At 32.8% G+C, this 20,230-nt stretch overlaps 2 protein-coding genes and 2 long non-coding RNA genes across 4 annotated transcripts; all 4 read left to right on the forward strand.

Annotated features, from left to right (window-relative positions):
* Positions 1-2,189: 2,189 nt before the first annotated feature.
* LOC124457183 (delta-like protein 4) lies at positions 2,190-7,987 on the forward strand. Its single transcript, XM_047007467.1, has 5 exons — positions 2,190-2,241; positions 3,986-4,205; positions 5,050-5,327; positions 6,010-6,120; positions 7,869-7,987. Exons 1-5 carry the CDS (start codon positions 2,205-2,207, stop codon positions 7,985-7,987), a joined length of 765 nt encoding a protein of 254 aa, XP_046863423.1. The 5' UTR covers positions 2,190-2,204.
* A 319-nt stretch (positions 7,988-8,306) lies between these two features.
* Positions 8,307-10,752, forward strand: LOC124458061. The gene is made up of 2 exons (XR_006952974.1): positions 8,307-8,410; positions 10,568-10,752. It is a non-coding gene; the product is annotated as an uncharacterized LOC124458061 (long non-coding RNA).
* A 567-nt stretch (positions 10,753-11,319) lies between these two features.
* Positions 11,320-11,795, forward strand: LOC124457876. The gene is made up of 2 exons (XR_006952853.1): positions 11,320-11,597; positions 11,672-11,795. It is a non-coding gene; the product is annotated as an uncharacterized LOC124457876 (long non-coding RNA).
* A 2,502-nt stretch (positions 11,796-14,297) lies between these two features.
* On the forward strand, positions 14,298-20,228 carry LOC124457184. Its single transcript, XM_047007468.1, has 2 exons — positions 14,298-14,859; positions 19,847-20,228. Exons 1-2 carry the CDS (start codon positions 14,395-14,397, stop codon positions 20,114-20,116), a joined length of 735 nt encoding a protein of 244 aa, XP_046863424.1. The 5' UTR covers positions 14,298-14,394; the 3' UTR covers positions 20,117-20,228.
* The last annotated feature ends 2 nt before the right edge of the window (positions 20,229-20,230 follow it).

Below are 20,230 nucleotides of genomic sequence, written 5' to 3' on the forward strand. Positions count from 1 at the left end.
TTTTTGCAACATGTCTAATCAAGAGATTCCTTGAAAAATGAATCATGACATGACATGATAGAATCAACATTTTCAAATGATACCAATAGCGAAAGCTCTGGTGTCAATATTTTTCTGATTTTTCAGAAAACAATGAAAATTTGACAATTAAAAAGAGAAGTAAGATAGTTATAAAATCTTTTTCCAAACAAATTGGAAAAAAGCATCAACAAAAGACAATGTTTGTGAAGCTATAGCTTCTTTAAAGACATTTGTAGACGATGATCCATCCAAGGAGCTAAGCATTTTTCATGCAAGAGAGGAAACTGAAAAATTAAGAAAGCTTGAAATTGAAATGACAAAGCTTTTATTTTATATCTACATTAAATAGTGCATATCATTTACCAACACCAAATTTTCACTTCTGAACAAAATTTCCACCGCATCAGCTAATTTTCAGCATTATCAATTACCAACACACCATTCGGCAGCCACTCCAAAACAACAGCATTACTCATTCCGACAATAATCTCAAACAATACCAATCATATAGGTTATGTGAATAAAAATAACATATTACATTTATTATGCTCTGAATCACATGCAATGTTTAATTACTTCATATAATTTAGTTCGGTTTTTAAAAGAGAGATTTCAAACGATAAAGATGATCTTTTCTTGTTAGTTACAATAGCTTTATGTTGCTATATTATCAAATTTCATGAATATGTTACATTAAACCGACTATATATGAAGGTAGTTCTGAATACTTTGACAACATCTTTGTTTAAATTAAAAAAAAAAATTCTATCTTTCCTTTCTTGCATATATTAGCCTGTTTATTGTTTATGTATTTCAATACGTATAGAGAAAACTAATGTACAAAACAAATGTTTTTTATTAAGGTATCTAATCTTGGCAGAAAGTACAGAACTTTTCTTATGGTTATGGAGCATGACTGCAAATAAACATGATATTTTTTCAGTTTCACTTCAGTCAATAGCACATGATCTAACGCTTGACATGGCTAAAGAGAAGATTTATTGGCGAGCTTCAAACGGAAATGTTTTTTCTTGTGATTACTACTCCCGTAATGTAATTGATTTTGGAACTTCAGGAGGTCCCATGGCAGTATTTGGGGATTTCATTTATATCATGACTAGTGTCGGACAAAGTGTCGTTAGTGTCCATAACACAACAGATCAACGTACGAGACGTAAATTTTTTCTTCCTGTAAACAACGGTTATCTTGATTTGGCTGTAGCAATACACAGTATCAATCCTGACTCAAACGGTAGTGAAATATTTACTTATTTGACGTAATAATCTAAGACTTGCAAAAACTCCCACGCTAATGTTCATAAAATAGAAAGACGTTAAAACGTTCAAATGTACATTGCCTAAGTAAACGGTTGTTCTCCCTTCCAAAATTATAGAAAATTTGATAAGCTTTAAGTTCAAAGTGCAAAGTGTCTAATTTGTATGTTTTTGCCGTTTGTCTATTCACCACACTTCTTGGGTGTTAACTTTAAGTCTTTATTGTTTCTTACATCATTTCAACAATCACTCTGGTTTGTAATCAATCATAAATAAGAAAAAATTCATGAAAATAGGTTGAAAGATAAAAACATCCAATTTGAGTATGTTCTGCAGTGAGCTTAATATTTATCAAATTTTGATTTGAAACTAGATTTGAAACTTTTCATTTTCTTTGTGCATACAGTTCAAATTGAGGCAATCACGAAGTACTCTCATGGTTTTCGAGATTAATTTTTAATTCATTTTACTTTTAAATAAACAAGACAAGGCAATGCCAAAATACACGAGCTTTGACACATTTTGCGAGAACTATTGATGAATTGATAATTTTCTGAACATTTTTCAATTATCTAACTTCTTTAGATACATCCTATTTTAGTATCCCAAACAGCCAGCAAATTTGTTCATACTCTGTTAAGTTTCAACGTTTATTTAATTGTTTTGTTTTGATATATTCGCAAACACCAAAAATACCAACATTACATAGCAAACTTGCTAGCTGGGTACGTCATAGTGGCTACTGAGGAGAAATTGTGTTCTTTGAGGAAGAATATGTTTCGTTTAAAATCTCTGCTTGATTTTATTTTTAATTTTATTAATATTTATAGCGACAAAAACTTTTCGCTTTCCTTTATGTGGACCCTACATACTATCGTAAAATTAATGGAACATTGAACTGCACGTGTATGGAAGGATTTTCAGGAGAATGTAACTCGTGCCAAGGTATGAATGTATTAGTGTCTTTATCAAGATCTTTTAATCACGGATCATGAATAAAGAGTATCTCTGTGCAATTTTAAAACTTTGTTCTCAGTTGAGAAATCTGAAGAGTTCTCTGTGCAGTTCTATTTTGCAAGGAATTTTCCACATGTACATTTTGCATGTAACCACAAAAATAAGGCTCACAGCCAAACATGCAAGCTCATCATTATCAATACAATCAAGCAAGAAATCAGCACTAAATATATGAAAAGCTTCAATACACTTAAAACTCCATCAGCACACTAAATTGGAAGTATATGGTTCTCTAAATGATAATAGCATATGTTGATATTTGTAAATGTAGATCGTCTAGGTTGGTATAGTCCTGAGAAGGACTGTTTTTGTTGTTGTTGACTGACGTTTCGACAACCTTAGCGGTAGTCATCTTCAGAGTGATTTTGACTGGACGATTAACATTTACAAATTTGTAACGATAATCCTGGTTCAAAACATTTACTTTAGCATATGTTAACATCAGAACATTTTGATTTTCTCTACATAAAGGAAGGGTAGGTTTAGGGTTAACACTACTCCTGCAGTTAGCAACCTAGATATGGCCCTGCTAACCTAGATACGCTATATTAAGTATTTTGACTTTATTATGGGTTTTAACTTGGAATTCTGTAAATCCAAACTATAAAAAGCATTTTGACTGACAAGTTTTCAGACGTCCTAGAATGTGCGCACCGAAAATATATTACATAAAATTTCTTAAACCAATGAGATTGTATTTTATGAACTTATTCAAAGAATTGACAAGTATGGGTAGTGTCCAATTATTTCATTAGGCTATGTAGGCTGAAACTAATAGGCCCGCATTTTAAACAATCCTGTTCTATTTAAACATAGTTCTTATTCTTTGCCTTTTTTGGATGAGCTAAATGTTCACAATTTCAATCATATATGATTTTTTAGACTTGCTCTTATTGCTCAAAACCAATTCAAAGCTACTTATGCACATAATCGCATAATACATGATTATTTTTTACCTCCATTCTGTGTGCAACCAATTAATATTGTCAAATTATAATGTTTCTTCAAGAGTTTTATTTTTAGTCACAATAAAAACTTCTTTAATGAATTATTGCTCTGTCGTTTTCAAATACTTGCATGCCTTTTTTGTAAAAAAAATCACGATGTATGGTGTTGTTTTCAATATATTGCTGTCAATTAAAATTACAAAAAATAAAGTTTTTAATTTTAACATTATCAGTGTTACCCGAAATTATATTCGCCGTTCCATTGCATATTGTCGTTTATTCAGTTTTTATAGAAAATTAGAAAAAATTAGCTGTGGCTTTTATTACGTTTTTTAGAACAATCATGTCTCCTAAAATAAGTTAAGCAATAAAACGAAATAAAAATGAGTTTTCTGATATACTTGTCTTTTCAATATATTGGCATATTACGATGTTTCCACTCTGCAATTTAATATTCAACCACCCTTCCCCAGTTGTGATCACTTGGCAACGGTCCTAGTTTAATGACGCTCAAAACCAATTCAAAGGTACTTATGCACATAATCACATAAAAATAATTATTTTTTACTTCCATTCTGTATGCAACCAATGAATATTGTCAAATAATAATGTTTCTTCAAGAATTTTATTTTTAGTCACAATAAAAACTTCTTTAATGAATTATTGCTCTGTCCCTTCATTTTAAATATAAATTACGTTATTTATTTTGGCCAACGTTAAACCAGGCTGTGTAAAAGCAAATTGGTGGGTATCTTTCAACAAACAAGGATGGTCAACTTGTGACAAAACAAACCAGTTTATCACTGGCTTATATCTCAGTGCATTAAGTGCCAACAATGATGGACTTTACCGTCTTGAAGAAGCCAAATGCTGCAAATCTAGTCCAATATATATTTGGCAGAAAAGTATTTGCCGAAATGCTAACTGGCGGGACTCTTTGAAAAAGTTAGTATTTTCCCCCAGAATCAATCTTTTAACTGATATTAATTGTCTGTTGGTTCATTTTCTCAGTTCTTTCTACTGAGAAAATGAAGGAAACGTAAGAAGTTTGGATACATTACTTGGACTATGACTTAAAATGATGAACTTTTGTGATTGTTTAGTTTAACGTAAAAAATGCGTACCAATATTTACAGGTTTTTTTTCAAAGGTTGATCCAGGATAGTGCTTACTATTTTCACTTTCAATTTTGATTTTTATCAAGTTTTGTACTTTATTGTTTTTTTTACCTAATTGTGAACACTGATCGTATTAGTAGCAACCGATAGCCGAATCATTCTTAATAGTAGCGAGAGACTTGTCAAGTGGAAATCGAATTCGTGTAATAAAAATTAATGCTCAACTTAGGGCTCTAATCAAAACTTTATGTTGGGCATTAATTTTTATCACACGAATTGAATCATTCTTAGTCTCTAAACGTGGTAACTTAAACAGCTTTTCAAATAATATCAAGGAGCAATGTCTTGAAAGTTGTCCTTTAATTTAGTGAAAAATTCTTTTCTTACTATCTTTTGTCTGTTGGTTTTCCATGTGCTCGTAGCTAGCTACATTTTAACTTGTGTAGCAACACTTTTCTAATGAAGATTTACGTAATTAAATTGACTTTTTTAAGACTGTATACATAAATGTATAAATAATATGGAAAAATAAGCAGGATAAGCTGTTTAAATCTAAATGCTGAACAACAACAAAAAACGACAAAAAAAATAGTAAATGCAGTCCTGTGTGTGTCATTCAATCCTCAAAAAAAATAAAGATACAAACATATTTCCTTAAAAATGTATTTCAGAAAAGGATGGAGTGCTTGTTCGATTGGATATTTTCTAAATGGTCTCTATCGCACAAACGGACAACACTTACACAACCTCGAAGAGGGAAAATGTTGCAAACCAGTCAATCATCCCGACAATTATGGTGATTGTTACTATGAAAATATCAAAAATGATTTCAACAAAAAAGGATGGGCATTGTGTAAAAAAGATGGCTACTACGTCACTGGGTTAAGACGAGATTGTGGTGATTGGCTAAAGGACATTGACAGTTTTAAATGCTGTAAAATGTGGAGTGGTAAGAATCATAAAAACTAATTCTTTATTAATCAGGTTAAGACAAAGTCCTTTCGCCTTTCTAGCTACATATCATATTTTAGAACGAAAATATATCAAAAAACTGCAAATATACAAATAGTTATTCAGAGTTTTATGATTAAGCATAAAAATTTCCTGTTGTATAAGGAACTTTACAATTAAGAAACAACACATATGTTTTAGAAAATCAACCGTTATTGGCTTCAAAAGTTCAGTACGATAAAAATAAATTAAAAGAGAAATATTTAATAAAATGAACTGTCATTCCATTTAAGCCTAATTTTGGTGAGCAAGTCCTTTATACATAGCCACACACTTAAAATGCACAATTAATGAAAATCAGTTTATTATTTCCATGTTCAGTGACTTATGCAACAATTGAAAATCATAATTTCCTTGTTTTTTTTTTATTAAAATATTTTGTGTGATTTTAATATAAACGTTTTGAAATACTTGCATGCCTTTCTTGTAAAAAAAAACACATATATAGTGTTGTTTTCAGTATATTGCTGTCAATTAAAATTACTAAATATAAAGTTTTTAATTTTAACATAATCAGTGTTACCCGAAATTTTATTCACCGTTCCATTGCATATTGCTAATAATACTTATAGCTCAAAATTTGTCTGATGAATTTTTTCTAAAATATATTTTTGATATAGTTGGAGTTTGTGATCATAGTCCTTGTAAGAATGGTGGTTCGTGTGTTGTTGATGGTAGTTCATACAAATGTACATGCCCTCCAGACTTTATTGGTATTAACTGTGAAACAAGTAATTGGAAAACTTACATTCATTGTAACACTACGTAACAAGAAAAAATGCGTGATTATATATGAGGATTACATATAACGCAGTAAAACGAGATTTAAAGTTTGATATAAAGAATGATATAAAGTTTTTTATTGAACAAGCTTTCATGTGTAATAGTTAGCTAATATATATATATATATATATATATATATATATAAGGAGAGTAAAACAATTTCATCCCGACAAGCCTGTTTCGTGATTGCTCACTCTTTCGTGATTAAATCCCCTGAAGAGTGAGCAATCACGAAACAGGCTTGTCGGGATGAAATTGTAGTTTTGTGTATTTTCTTCTCCTTACTAATATTTACGCTCTGCTCTCGGGCATCGAGCACTGTTTTATACGGAAAATCATAAATTATAAACTTCCTATATATATATATATATATATATTACGGATAATAATCCTGGATAAAAGAGCGCTCAATATTCTATATATTAGAAACTCCAGTAGCGACAGCAAACAATTGTCAATTTTTTTATATATATATATATATATATATATATATATATATATATCATCGAGGTCAAGTTTTTTATTATAAAATGTATTATGTCTAAAAATAGTCATAATACAGTTTATAATAAAAACGGGGATCGTTTTGAGGCAGTCAGCGGTAGTAAACATAAAAATAGAGAAGGGTGAGCCTGTGATTATATACATATATATATATTAAAAAAATAAATAAGAGTAATACAAAATATATAAACAAGAAGATTTTATAAAAAAAGGTGTATTTCAAATACAAAACAAAATACACGAAAGTATTAATCACCTATTTTTTTATAAGTACTCCAATCATCCTCCATCTATCATTAAATAACTACTACTCTCTATCATTAAATAACTACTAGTCTCTCTATAATTAAACAACTACTAGTCTCTCTATCGTTAAACAACTACTAGTCTCCCTATCATTAAACAACTACTAGTCTCTCTATAATTAAACAACTTTTAGTCTCTCTATCATTAAACAACTACTAGTCTCTCTATAATTAAACAACTACTAGTCTCTCTATCATTAAACAAATACCAGTCTTGAAAAACCACAGGATTTCGTCCATATCTTCTGACAAAAATATCATCGAGTAGCTCAAATTTACAGCAACGCTATAGAAGACAGCAAATTCAATACAACATCATTTTCAACTAAGGTAGAGAAACACACCCAGTCCAACAAATAAAAATGCACTAGAAATATTATTTGGTTCAATCCACCTTTTAATAAAAACGTTGCAACTAACATTGCACAAGATTATTTGAAATTGATTGACAAACACTTTCCTATATTTAATCAACAAACAATAAAATTTTCAAACGCAATACTGCAAAAGTTAGTTACTTTTTTTTGTTTACTTTTACTTTTATACAACTTTTTACCGCCATCAAAATATCACCCTTTTAAATTTTAGTTGTCCCCAACTTAAAAAGAAATAAATATAAATAGGTTTACCACATTTAAGTGCGTTTCTCTGAAACTACTACAGTCATAAATACAAATACTAGTTTTTACATTAAAGTGGGATTTTCCACAGCTTTTGAAGAAAATAATTCTAAATTTGGTCTCCAAACAACTTTAACAAACTTCTAGCTATATCATTGTTACTTTAAATAGAAGTTAGTTTTTGTGCAATTATTTTAATTTTGTATTGTGTTGAAATATCAAGGCAAAATATTATCTACAGCAATACGATAATTTTTGTGTTCATAGAGTTACCACTATCATCTTGCGACTCACGTCTTTGTAAAACAATGGTATTTGTACAATTAATGGAGATGCATTCTCGTGTGAATGTGCTATTGGCTTTGAAGGCAACACTCGAAGGTTAGCAAGGCTTGAGTTCTCCTTGAAGTTATTGTTGAAAATACAATTTGATTTCCATGTATAAAAGACTTGAATATGGGTCATTAAAAGCTTTATAATCATTCAAATATCAAATACAACTTGGTGTTAAGCTCACTGTAAATCATATCGAACCTAAAACGTAATTCCAAGAACGTAATTGGAGTATATATGACATAAACACAATTATCAAATATTTATTAGCTACATGTGATATAATCATCAATTACAATACAAACAAAAATTTTGTAGTGCATTTTCATCACAATGTTTAGGGTTGATGTTTTTTTTCATTTTAGTCCCTAACGCTTGTGCCAGCGAACCTTGTAAAAATGAAGGTGTTTGTACAACTGTTGGATCTTCTTATAACTGTAAATGTAAATATGGTTTCACTGGAATGAATTGCCAGAGTAAGTGTACTCATACGTTTTCTTAATTAAAATACAGTCAACATGTATTTAAAACTGGACCAATCCAGATATTTTTATACAAAGCAAATTTTGCAAATTTATGATGTCAAACTTCAAATGACGCCAAATGACCTAAAACTTGAAACTATTGATAATTTTAGTTTTTTATATCAATGACACAAATAGACGAGGCTTTTCCATATCATCGTTTATTAGTATTTGGCACATGTCTTTGGTAAAAAAATTATCAAAATTTATCATTATATTAGACAAAAAGTGCTTAATCATTTTTAGCAAATTGTAATACAAATGAAATATAATCTTTTCAAAGCAGTTCAGATTATGAAGATATACCATTTACTTCTATTAAAAAAAAGATGCTCTATATGAAAAGCTAGCAACTTCGATGGTTGTTTACTAAATAACTTTAGGTTATGGCAAATAGGAAGGGAAAAAATGGATTTAGTGTTGGGTTTTGGAATGCTTAGTTCGCAATTACATTTATTTACTAATGTTTTAATTTTTATCTTCACGCTTGCAGAGTTAACAGGGAGTTTTAGCAAGAGTACGACTACGACTTCGAGTACGAAATTTAACCGTGTAAGGGAATGGCACGAGGAAGTTTGCTGTCGTTGTCGCTTCGTCAAAATTTTGCTTTAGTTGTAAACAACAGAACGAGCCTTTTTATTGTGTAAAACACCGACGTTTGCGAAGCAGCTACGGCTCTATTTGACAATAATGATATCAAAGAATCGATAATACTGGTTTTGCGAGAATATTGGACTCTTTAGACTGAAAAATCTTCATTATTTTAAGTTTTATGTACGATATATTTGCACTATTTTATTGTTTGTTTACCTTTCACTTTGCGTACGAAATACATGAAAGTTTTGCAGGTCATATTTTCCTTTTTAATATACATCTGCGCTCAAAAAGAGTTCTAAATGAAAGCCTGGATGCTCGAAAATAGTACTGTAAACTAATTTCTTACAGAATGAAGAAATATACCTACTTTCTTTGCTTAAAAAGACATCGTAGTCGCGACTACGAATTTTTTACAAAACATCGTACGCAGATTGATGACGGCCACGTGTTTTTGTTGTCGCAACAATGTTTTCGCGCCAAAATGACGTAAATCGTACTCGTAGTCGTACACGTAGGCTCTGCTAAAACTCCCTAATACCAACACCGTGCGACAAACGTCCTTGTAAAAACAACGGTGTTTGTACAAACAATGGAGATAAATTCTCTTGTAAATGTGCTTCTGGTTTTAAATTCGAAACTTGTGAAGATTCGTTCAATTTTTTCGCTAAACCAAAGGTCTAAGATGTTAAGCCAATTTATTGGATTCATAATTACTATTTAACAATCAAAACAGAGCAAGATTTCTTTAACTTACAAGACACACAATTTGTCACAAACCTACTAAGACAAAGAAATTATTATGACTTTGAACAGTCAACATTGCAACAAGTACTACCTTCAAGTCAAAATCAGTTAGCTGCAAAAATATCAAGTAAATAAATCTTTAACATCTAAACATTGCCTTGGAGAGGATGAATTAAATACTTGTTAATAAAAATACATTAACTCAAATTTTATCATCGTATTCAAATTTCAAAAGTTTTCTTTCTGAAAATTTTAGTCTGTCGATTAACTTATTTCACCTGGTCTGCCTCGAATCTATTCTTTTCTGTATTTGTATTTTTTAAAAGAATTGGAAACATGAAAGCGTTACCTTTTTGTTCATTGTGCACATGCGTCATCAAAGTCATTATAGATGGTTTTCTCAACAGAACTAATTTGGATACACTATATTTAAATTTTTCAAAATTGGATGATATTTCGTTGTAAATGTTAGAACACGACTTCAGTGATTGTTTTATACGATAGGCACTCTTGCAAATATTTCTTTAATATTATGAATAAGTAAATTTACTTACATTTATATGCCAATTATAGCTAGTTAGATAATTCTACAACATAATAAGTTTTTGACAACTACTCTTTAAGACAAGTTGACAATGGATAATATCCAACAAGATTTTTGCTTTTAAAAATGATTAGATGTAAAATAAAAGTTTCCAAACTGAATTATTGCAATTTAGTTTTATACTGTTATTTCATTAGAAAAAATTATTTCCTTTTTTATTTCAGCCCTTGTTCATCCTGTCTGCGTGAACGCTAATTGGGGGATATCTTTCAAAAAAGAAGGATGGTCGACATGTGGTCCCCAAAACAAGTTAATCACTGGCTTTTATCGCAACAGCGTAATTAAGGATGATGGACTCGACCGTCTTGAACAAGCAAAATGCTGCCCGTTAAGTCCAAAATATTTCGCCCAATACATTAATTGTAAAAACGCTGACTGGGAGAGATTTTTCAACGTGTTAGTACCTTTTCCTACAAATATACTTTTAGACAATAATTGTGTGTTGGTGTACCAAGCTAATGCATGCTACTGTGAAAATGAACGAAAAACCAAAAAAGAGGAAACATTACGCACACCATACAACCATGAACAATCATGACGGTTTAATTTTATGTCAATAAGTGAGTTCCTGATATGGAAAATTTTTGAAAGGGTTAATCTGAGATGGTACTAATTATTTGTTGTTGTGTTTTGACATTTTGACTTTTCATTTCAATCGAGTTTTGTACTTTACTCCTCTTTTAACGTTGTTGTGAAAACTGATCGTTTTGCTAGCTCCTGATAGCTGAGATATTCTGTTTTTTGCAATCAACTTTAAGAATTGTTTTTTTTATGAGCTGCGTAATGTTTATTAATTTTTTTCGCAATGAAAATTAGTGACTGAAACAGCTTTTTAATTAAAAAATTTGCAATGTCTTAAAGAATTAAATTGATGAAATAAAGACAGAAACATATTACCAAACAAATTGTATTTTAGACGAGGAACATGGAATATTTGTCCAGCAGGGTATTTTCTATATGGTCTGTATCGTTCGTGTGGCAATCACTTATCAAACATCGAAAGAGGGATGTGTTGCAAACCATTTAATCATCCCAAAAAATATGGTCGCTGTAGCCATGAAAAAATTGATTTCAAAAAGAAAGGATGGACAATGTGCAAAAAAGATGGCTACTACATTGCTGGGTTAAGACGAGATTATAAAGGGAATTGGCTTCATAATATTGATTACTTGAGATGCTGTAAAATGTGGAAAGGTAACAATCAAAAAACGTATTTATTTTTAAACATTAATGAAAAATTAAAAATTTTATAATCTCTTTTTGTGTAGGTTGAAGCTCTATGGCACCCACTTGACACGTTATAATGGGTTATGGTTTCAGAAGAAAAAAATATTTGTTGTAGTCAGAAAGTGTATTTTACTTAATTACTTAGCTTACTGTTTAATAAAACTTCGCATTAAAAAGATAAAGCGTGTACTTTTAAATTGCCATGGCACAAACTGCGTACCTAAGTTGTAATGCATGAAACTCTTCAGTGATTTTTCTGCACTTGTAATTCCATGACAAAAAAATCACACTAAATTTCTCTATTCTTCACAAGTATAAAAACTTTCAACCACTTTTACACTTGTTATATGAAATATTATGTTTTAAGTGTACACATAACAAGAAGAGTAACTGGATTGCAAGTTGCTTTACCCTGCAAAAACCATTTGAGACCTTATTTGAATGGTAAGGCATAGTGTTGTGGCCTTTAATGATTTGTTTTAGTCTATTCATAAAATCATTTTTCAGATTTTAAATGGATACATATCTTAAAATAGTTTATTTCTTTAAACTGTTTAAACAAAGTAAATAAAGTTACATAAATCGTTTAAATAGACGGTAATTTGGTCATGTAAAGGAAATTTTGTACGTGATTTGGAAATGCTTTATATACGCAAAAGGTACGTAATAAGTTGGACGGCTGTCTCCATGCGATCAAAAGAATTCCTTTGATTCCGAAGACTGTGCTTTTTTAATCGCAAAATTACTCGAGTAAAGAAGTTCTTTCAAACATTGAATCATGAAAATATTGCAATGTAAAAGAAATTTACTGTCCAAAGTGAATCAAAATTTTATAACATAAGGTTTGAAAGCGAGGTCCAACTTAGACGATACAAATTGCTTGGCTTATTAAATGTTATCTTTGCAGAAACTATTATAAAAAATTAGATATTCCCTATCTTCCATGAAGCCCTTTGACGCTTTCGTTGATGGTGAGAGAGTTATATGGTATAAGGAGGCTCTCGTTCATCACAAGAGAGGTATGAGAAAGTTACATTGCAAAAAGTGACAAGTAAAAGCACGTATAAACATGCTTAAATTATAAGTGAAGTAGGCAGAAGTTGTTTAAACGTTTGTAGTATCCTTGAATGTTTTAGCTTCTTTTATGAGAAGAATTCAGCATGTTGATCAAGGGAAACAGATACTCGTTTTCCATGAAGCACATGGATGGTTTGCTCGTGATAGATGAGAAACAGTAAATGCAAGTGTTAAATCGGAAAAATATAAACCAATAAAAATTGTTTGAAACATTTTTAAGGTTGTCTTAAGTTATAAGTGCCTGAAAAAGGCACAGTGTAAGAAGAAGTTAATCGAAATGGTGCTTGGTTTACTTCGTGAGAAGAACTCGTGTAAACAAAAAAATAAAATTCAAAAGCAAAAAGCCCCGTTTTCGTCCATGATTCTGGATATTGTATATTCTATAATATGTTTGCTTTCGTCTGATGCCAAGGAGCTTCTTAGCTTTCTTATTGAAAAGTAGATAAAAGCCGCAATACTGCTTGTGTTTTAAAAAAAAAGAAACTTGTGTCATTCTGAAACTCGGATATTGTAGTCTGTCAATAAGGAAATATTGCCAAGTTGTGAAAGTTTCTATTTATGTATTGTATGCACAAATTCTCAACGACCATTGCATGTAAAATTTTCTTTTAAACATAAGTTAAATTGTTAAATAAGATATTTAAAAGATTTTTACTGGCGTCATAAATATAGGAAATGTCAATTGTGACTTGTGTCACGTAACAAAAATTGTAATTTCCTTGATTTTAACGAACGACAGTCATGTGCGCGCAGATACTTTTTCACATAATTTATATTACGTACCTTGTACAGACGATCTTTTCAGCTTTTTATTTTTTAAATTTTAGTCAACATCAGTTCAAGATGTATCACAGAATATGGAATATATAGTTGGTCCACTTTGTTTCGCAATTTACTGCTGTATGTTCATTTAGTATAATAGCAGCCATTAACAATTTCCTCATTTCTAATTGTAGATTATGCAATTTACTGGTTCCACTACGGCCATCAAATGAGCAGTAAGCTATGCGTAATACAACAAAAAACTCAATGGGGAGGCCTCACTGTATGTTTCTCAACTACAGATCTATAGACCTTTATATAATATTTGATGATGCAAATATTATGTATGCCTTAATAAAAACACAATTATATTACTGTCATGACAGGGGCGGATCCAGGGTGGTGCAACTGATGCGAGTGCATCAGTCATAAAATTGAATATTTCACAACATTATAACTTACAATCAATATGAGCAAAATGCAAGAAATATATCAGATTGGAACGTTTATAGTTTCTAAATGCTTTAAATACCTTAACACTGACAATACATTGACAACAGATGTACATTGATCATTGAGAAATATTGTTAAAAGCCTTCGTAGATTGTTTACATGTGAGTATCATATTGATTACAGCCGCATTGTTAAAAAATGCGTCGCTAAATATGGCGTTTTTATGTGTCGACATTTTTAGCGAAAATTTGTTTCATCATCCAGCTACACTGAGCTGAACTTGTATTACTACGTCACGGTGGCTAGATAGTAGAGAGCTTAAGCAACTACGTTTTACTGGACGGCAACGGCAAGAGGAAGTTGTTTTTATTTCCGTTCTGCGTTGTATGTATTTTGTTTACGCCGTCGGGCCTCCGCGCCGACGTGAAAATACATGTTTCAAGGTTGCCTCTAAAACCTCTCTAAAATTAATATGGCGGACAATTCAAAGAAAATGGAGTGGACAGATGAGCACGATTTATTGTTGATGAGAGAAATGATGGTTAGTGATCTGTTCCAATACAAAAAGGGAAGCCCCAATCGGGGATTAGTATGGGATTCTATTGTCGAAAACTTAAATAAAACGGAAGCGCCAGTCTTTACTTTAAAAGACAAAAGAAGTGTTCGAGACCGGTGGAGTCTTTTAAAAGCTAAGTTCAAGCAGAAGATGCGCGAAGAAGAAAGGGCAAGTGGCATTGATATCGACGAACTGTCGGAGAAAGAAAGTTTGATTGAAGAGTTGTGCCAAAAAGAGGACAGCTTCCTTGAGGTAGCATCAGTTCAAAAGCAAAAGGAAAATGCAAATGCTATTGATATAAGGATGACAGCCTTGGAACGAATGGGCGAAACAAGCAAGAGAAAATCTGATGGGCAAAACTCAGATGTTAAGTTTAAAAAAGTACGCCGCGGAAGGAGCAATTATAGAATACCCGTCCAATTTCTAAAGGCACCCTTTTAATTCTGCGGATACGTGGATACGCAGTGACGAGTTTAAAGAACGAGGCATAAGATAAGAGGACGAGTTTAAAGAACGAGGCATAAGATAAGAGGACGAGTTTAAAGAACGAGGCATAAGATAAGAGGACTATTACCTATATAAAGAAAGATAGTTGAAGCTATGTTTTTTAGTGGATACGCGGATACGCAGTGACGAGTTTAAAGAACGAGGCATAAGATAAGAAGACTAGTACCTATATAAAGAAAGTTAGTTGAATTTATGTTTTTAGTGGATACGCGGATACGTGGATACGCAGTGATTTAAAGAACGAGGCATAAGATAAGAGGACTAGTACCTATATAAAGAAAGTTAGTTGAAGCTATGTTTTTTAGTGGATACGCGGATACGTGGATACGCAGTGACGAGTTTAAAGAACGAGGCATAAGATAAGAGGACTAGTACCTATATAAAGAAAGTTAGTTGAAGCTATGTTTTTTAGTGGATACGCGGATACGTGGATACGCAGTGATTTAAAGAACGAGGCATAAGATAAGAGGACTAGTACCTATATAAAGAAAGTTAGTTGAAGCTATGTTTTTAGTGGATACGCGGATACGTGGATACGCAGTGACGAGTTTAAAGAACGAGGCATAAGATAAGAGGACTAGTACCTATATAAAGAAAGTTAGTTGAAGCTATGTTTTTTAGTGGATACGCGGATACGTGGATACGCAGTGATTTAAAGAACGAGGCATAAGATAAGAGGACTAGTACCTATATAAAGAAAGTTAGTTGAAGCTATGTTTTTTAGTGGATACGCGGATACGTGGATACGCAGTGACGAGTTTAAAGAACGAGGCATAAGATAAGAGGACTAGTACCTATATAAAGAAAGTTAGTTGAAGCTATGATTTTAGTGGATACGCGGATACGTGGATACGCAGTGACGAGTTTAAAGAACGAGGCATAAGATAAGAGGACTAGTACCTATATAAAGAAAGTTAGTTGACGCTATGTTTTTTAGTGGATACGCGGATACGTGGATACGCAGTGATTTAAAGAACGAGGCATAAGATAAGAGGACTAGTACCTATATAAAGTTAGTTGTTGAAGCTATGTTTTAGTGGATACGCGGATACGTGGATACGCAGTGACGAGTTTAAAGAACGAGGCATAAGATAAGAGGACTAGTACCTATATAAAGAAAGATAGTTGAAGCTATGTTTATTAGTGGATACGCGGATACGTGGATACGCAGTGACGAGTTTAAAGAACGAGGCATAAGATAAGAGGACTAGTACCTATATAAAGAAAGTTAGTTGAAGCTATGTTTTTAGTGGATACGCGGATACGTGGATACGCAGTGACGAGTTTAAAGAACGAGGCATAAGATAAGAGGACTAGTACCTATATAAAGAAAGTTAGTTGAAGCTATGTTTTTTAGTGGATACGCGGATACGTGGATACGCAGTGACGAGTTTAAAGAACGATGCATAAGATAAGAGGACTAGTACCTATATAAAGAAAGTTAGTTGAAGCTATGTTTTTAGTGGATACGCGGATACGTGGATACCAGTGACGAGTTTAAAGAACGAGGCATAAGATAAGAGGACTAGTACCTATATAAAGAAAGTTAGTTGAAGCTATGTTTTTAGTGGATACGCGGATACGTGGATACGCAGTGACGAGTTTAAAGAACGAGGCATAAGATAAGAGGACTAGTACCTATATAAAGAAAGATAGTTGAAGCTATGTTTTTAGTGGATACGCGGATACGTGGATACGCAGTGACGAGTTTAAAGAACGAGGCATAAGATAAGAGGACTAGTACCTATATAAAGAAAGTTAGTTGAAGCTATGTTTTTAGTGGATACGCGGATACGTGGATACGCAGTGACGAGTTTAAAGAACGAGGCATAAGATAAGAGGACTAGTACCTATATAAAGAAAGTTAGTTGAAGCTATGTTTTTAGTGGATACGCGGATACGTGGATACGCAGTGACGAGTTTAAAGAACGATGCATAAGATAAGAGGACTAGTACCTATATAAAGAAAGTTAGTTGAAGCTATGTTTTTTAGTGGATACGCGGATACGTGGATACTCAGTGACGAGTTTAAAGAACGAGGCATAAGATAAGAGGACTAGTACCTATATAAAGAAAGTTAGTTGAAGCTATGTTTTTTAGTGGATACGCGGATACGTGGATACGCAGTGATTTAAAGAACGAGGCATAAGATAAGAGGACTAGTACCTATATAAACAAAGTTAGTTGAAGCTATGTTTTTAGTGGATACGCGGATACGTGGATACGCAGTGACGAGTTTAAAGAACGAGGCATAAGATAAGAGGACTAGTACCTATATAAAGAAAGATAGTTGAAGCTATGTTTTTAGTGGATACGCGGATACGTGGATACGCAGTGACGAGTTTAAAGAACGAGGCATAAGATAAGAGGACTAGTACCTATATAAAGAAAGTTAGTTGAAGCTATGTTTTTAGTGGATACGCGGATACGTGGATACCAGTGACGAGTTTAACGAGGCATAAGATAAGAGGACTAGTACCTATATAAAGAAAGTTAGTTGAAGCTATGTTTTTTAGTGGATACGCGGATACGTGGATACGCAGTGATTTAAAGAACGAGGCATAAGATAAGAGGACTTGTACCTATATAAACAAAGTTAGTTGAAGCTATGTTTTAGTGGATACGCGGATACGTGGATACGCAGTGACGAGTTTAAAGAACGAGGCATAAGATAAGAGGACTAGTACCTATATAAAGAAAGATAGTTGAAGCTATGTTTTTTAGTGGATACGCGGATACGTGGATACGCAGTGACGAGTTTAAAGAACGAGGCATAAGATAAGAGGACTAGTACCTATATAAAGAAAGTTAGTTGAAGCTATGTTTATTAGTGGATACGCGGATACGTGGATACGCAGTGACGAGTTTAAAGAACGAGGCATAAGAACGAGGCATTTCTTTCGCATTACAGAACGAGGCATTAAAGAACGAGGCATTTCTTTTGTTTAAGAACGAGGCATTTCTTTCGGTTATGAAGGAATATTGTAGAAAGCATTCCCGTCAATTAATCTTGAAAGCTGGAGTCTTTTTTCAACAATTTGGTGGTATGAACTGTGGATAGTATAATTTTCGAAACGTGTGAAGGGAATATCACCCCACCCATTCTGTACAACAAGAATAGCGATAGGCAATGTAATAATAAATGCGCTTTCAAAAACTCTCCAAATTTAAAATTTCATCAAAGAATTTTGTTGTTTTTCGATACCATTGGATAGTTAGTGTATCATAGGAATTTTGCAATGTGTGAGGCGATGTTTTGAATAACTTTAACAGGTAGTTGAATAATGACTCATTTAAGGAAGTTATGTAATAGGAGCGTCATATAATTTGTAATATGATTGTTGCCTACAAATGCTAGCAAAGGAAATAGCCAGCAATAAGCAGCATAATACGCAAAATGTATGGCGCTGAGGAAAAGAAAAATGTTGGGATTCAAGTAGCGGCAAGGAAGGGAAAAGCAAAAGAAATTCAAACAGATTTATCATTGCTACAATGCGAAAGTGTTGCAACGCAATGCGGCGAATGGATAGGAAGTTATCAACGAAAAGCAAACCAAGGAAATGTTTATTGGACATACGACAAGCTTAAAGACGGCGTACTTACCAGTAGAAATTGTGTGATAAGTTGGCTAATGGAAAGGAAGTTGATCGCTAGTAATCGGCTATGCCCTCGTTGTGATAGCGTTATGAAATTGGTCGAGTGTGATGATAGGTCGGACGGTTGTAAATGGGAATGTAGAAAGCAAATAGGAGGTAAGCGACATAAGATTGAGTTATCTATTCGGAAAGGTAGTTGGTTTGAGGGCAGTAATTTAACGTTGGAAGAAGTTTTCAAGTTGACATATTGGTGGTGTAGAGATGTTAAACAGGAAACAATGAGATTTGAGGTAGATGTTAGTGGAAATACAGTAGTTGATTGGGACCGTTTTTGTAGGGAAATTTGCGAGTTGAACTATTTTGAATGCAGAGAAAAAATTGGTGGTCCAGGTGTAAGGGTGCAAATTGATGAGAGCAAATTTGGGAAACGAAAATATCATAGAGGACATAGGGTAGAAGGACAATGGGTATTTGGGGGTATAGAAGAGGGCAGTAGAAAGAGTTTTATGTTTGCAGTAGAAGACAGGAGTGAGAGAACGCTGTTGCCGATAATTGAAACAGTTATAGAAAAAGGCACGACAATAATATCGGACTGTTGGAAGGCTTATTTAAAGGTAGAGAAACACGGTTACAAGCACTTGCAAGTGAACCATTCAGTGGAATTCGTGAACAAAAATGGAGATCACACAAATAAAATTGAAGGACATTGGCGCCAGGCCAAGGTAAAGTTTCCACCATTTGGCATACGAAAATATATATTCTCGTCGTATCTGGCAGAGTTTCTGTGGAGATACGAAAATAAAGGCAAAGACTTATTCGAAGTTTTTTTGGAAGATGCTAAGAAGATATATGGGAACTTTGAATGAAAGAATAAAAGAATAAGATTGTAAGATGTAAATATACGTTAAAGTTGAAGCGATTAGAAATTCAGCAACATCAAGTCAATTTAAAGAAAATATATATATAAGTTTCCAGATGGCGTGTTGTATGTAAAGCCTGTTGAATAGCCATTTATATTCTTGGCCTGTATATATGGCTCTGCCTATGTTAAAAATTAAATATAAGATTTTGATGACTGCATATCCGCATATCCACTATAAATTGACTTCGCAGTGACGTTGAATTTTCTTGTATTTAATTATCACTGACCGCATAACCGTGTATGGACTACAAACCGCAGCCCGCACTGTTAACTGCTGACCGCGCATCCGCGTATCCATTAAAAATTGGATTTGTAGTAAGTGGACGGGTATTCTATAATCTAGCCCCGCGGAAGTTGTGAATTAGTCGAATATTTGAGAGAAAGATCAAGCAAGGAAATTGAAATCCGTCGTGCAGAACTAGAAGTAAAGCGAAATGAGCAAGAAATACAAAATCAATTGAGTACCCAAGCAGCTACACAACAAACAGAAGTCTTAAAAATGATGCAACAACAAAATCTAAAAATGATGGAGAGCCAAGCTTTACTTCTTCAGCAACAACAGCAATTGTCAACAGCATTTCTTGACATTATTCAGAGGTTCACAACCAAGTAAGATTGTGTTGTCACTTACAAGGAAAGAATTCTTAACTGTTGTGTTTTACCAATCTGTGTAACTATGGACTTTTAATGTTTTGTTATTTGAATTATAATAACTTTCTCACTTACG

The sequence above is a fragment of the Xenia sp. Carnegie-2017 genome, unplaced genomic scaffold, assembly GCF_021976095.1.
Source record: "Xenia sp. Carnegie-2017 unplaced genomic scaffold, XeniaSp_v1 HiC_scaffold_6, whole genome shotgun sequence".
Lineage (NCBI taxonomy): Eukaryota > Metazoa > Cnidaria > Anthozoa > Malacalcyonacea > Xeniidae > Xenia > Xenia sp. Carnegie-2017.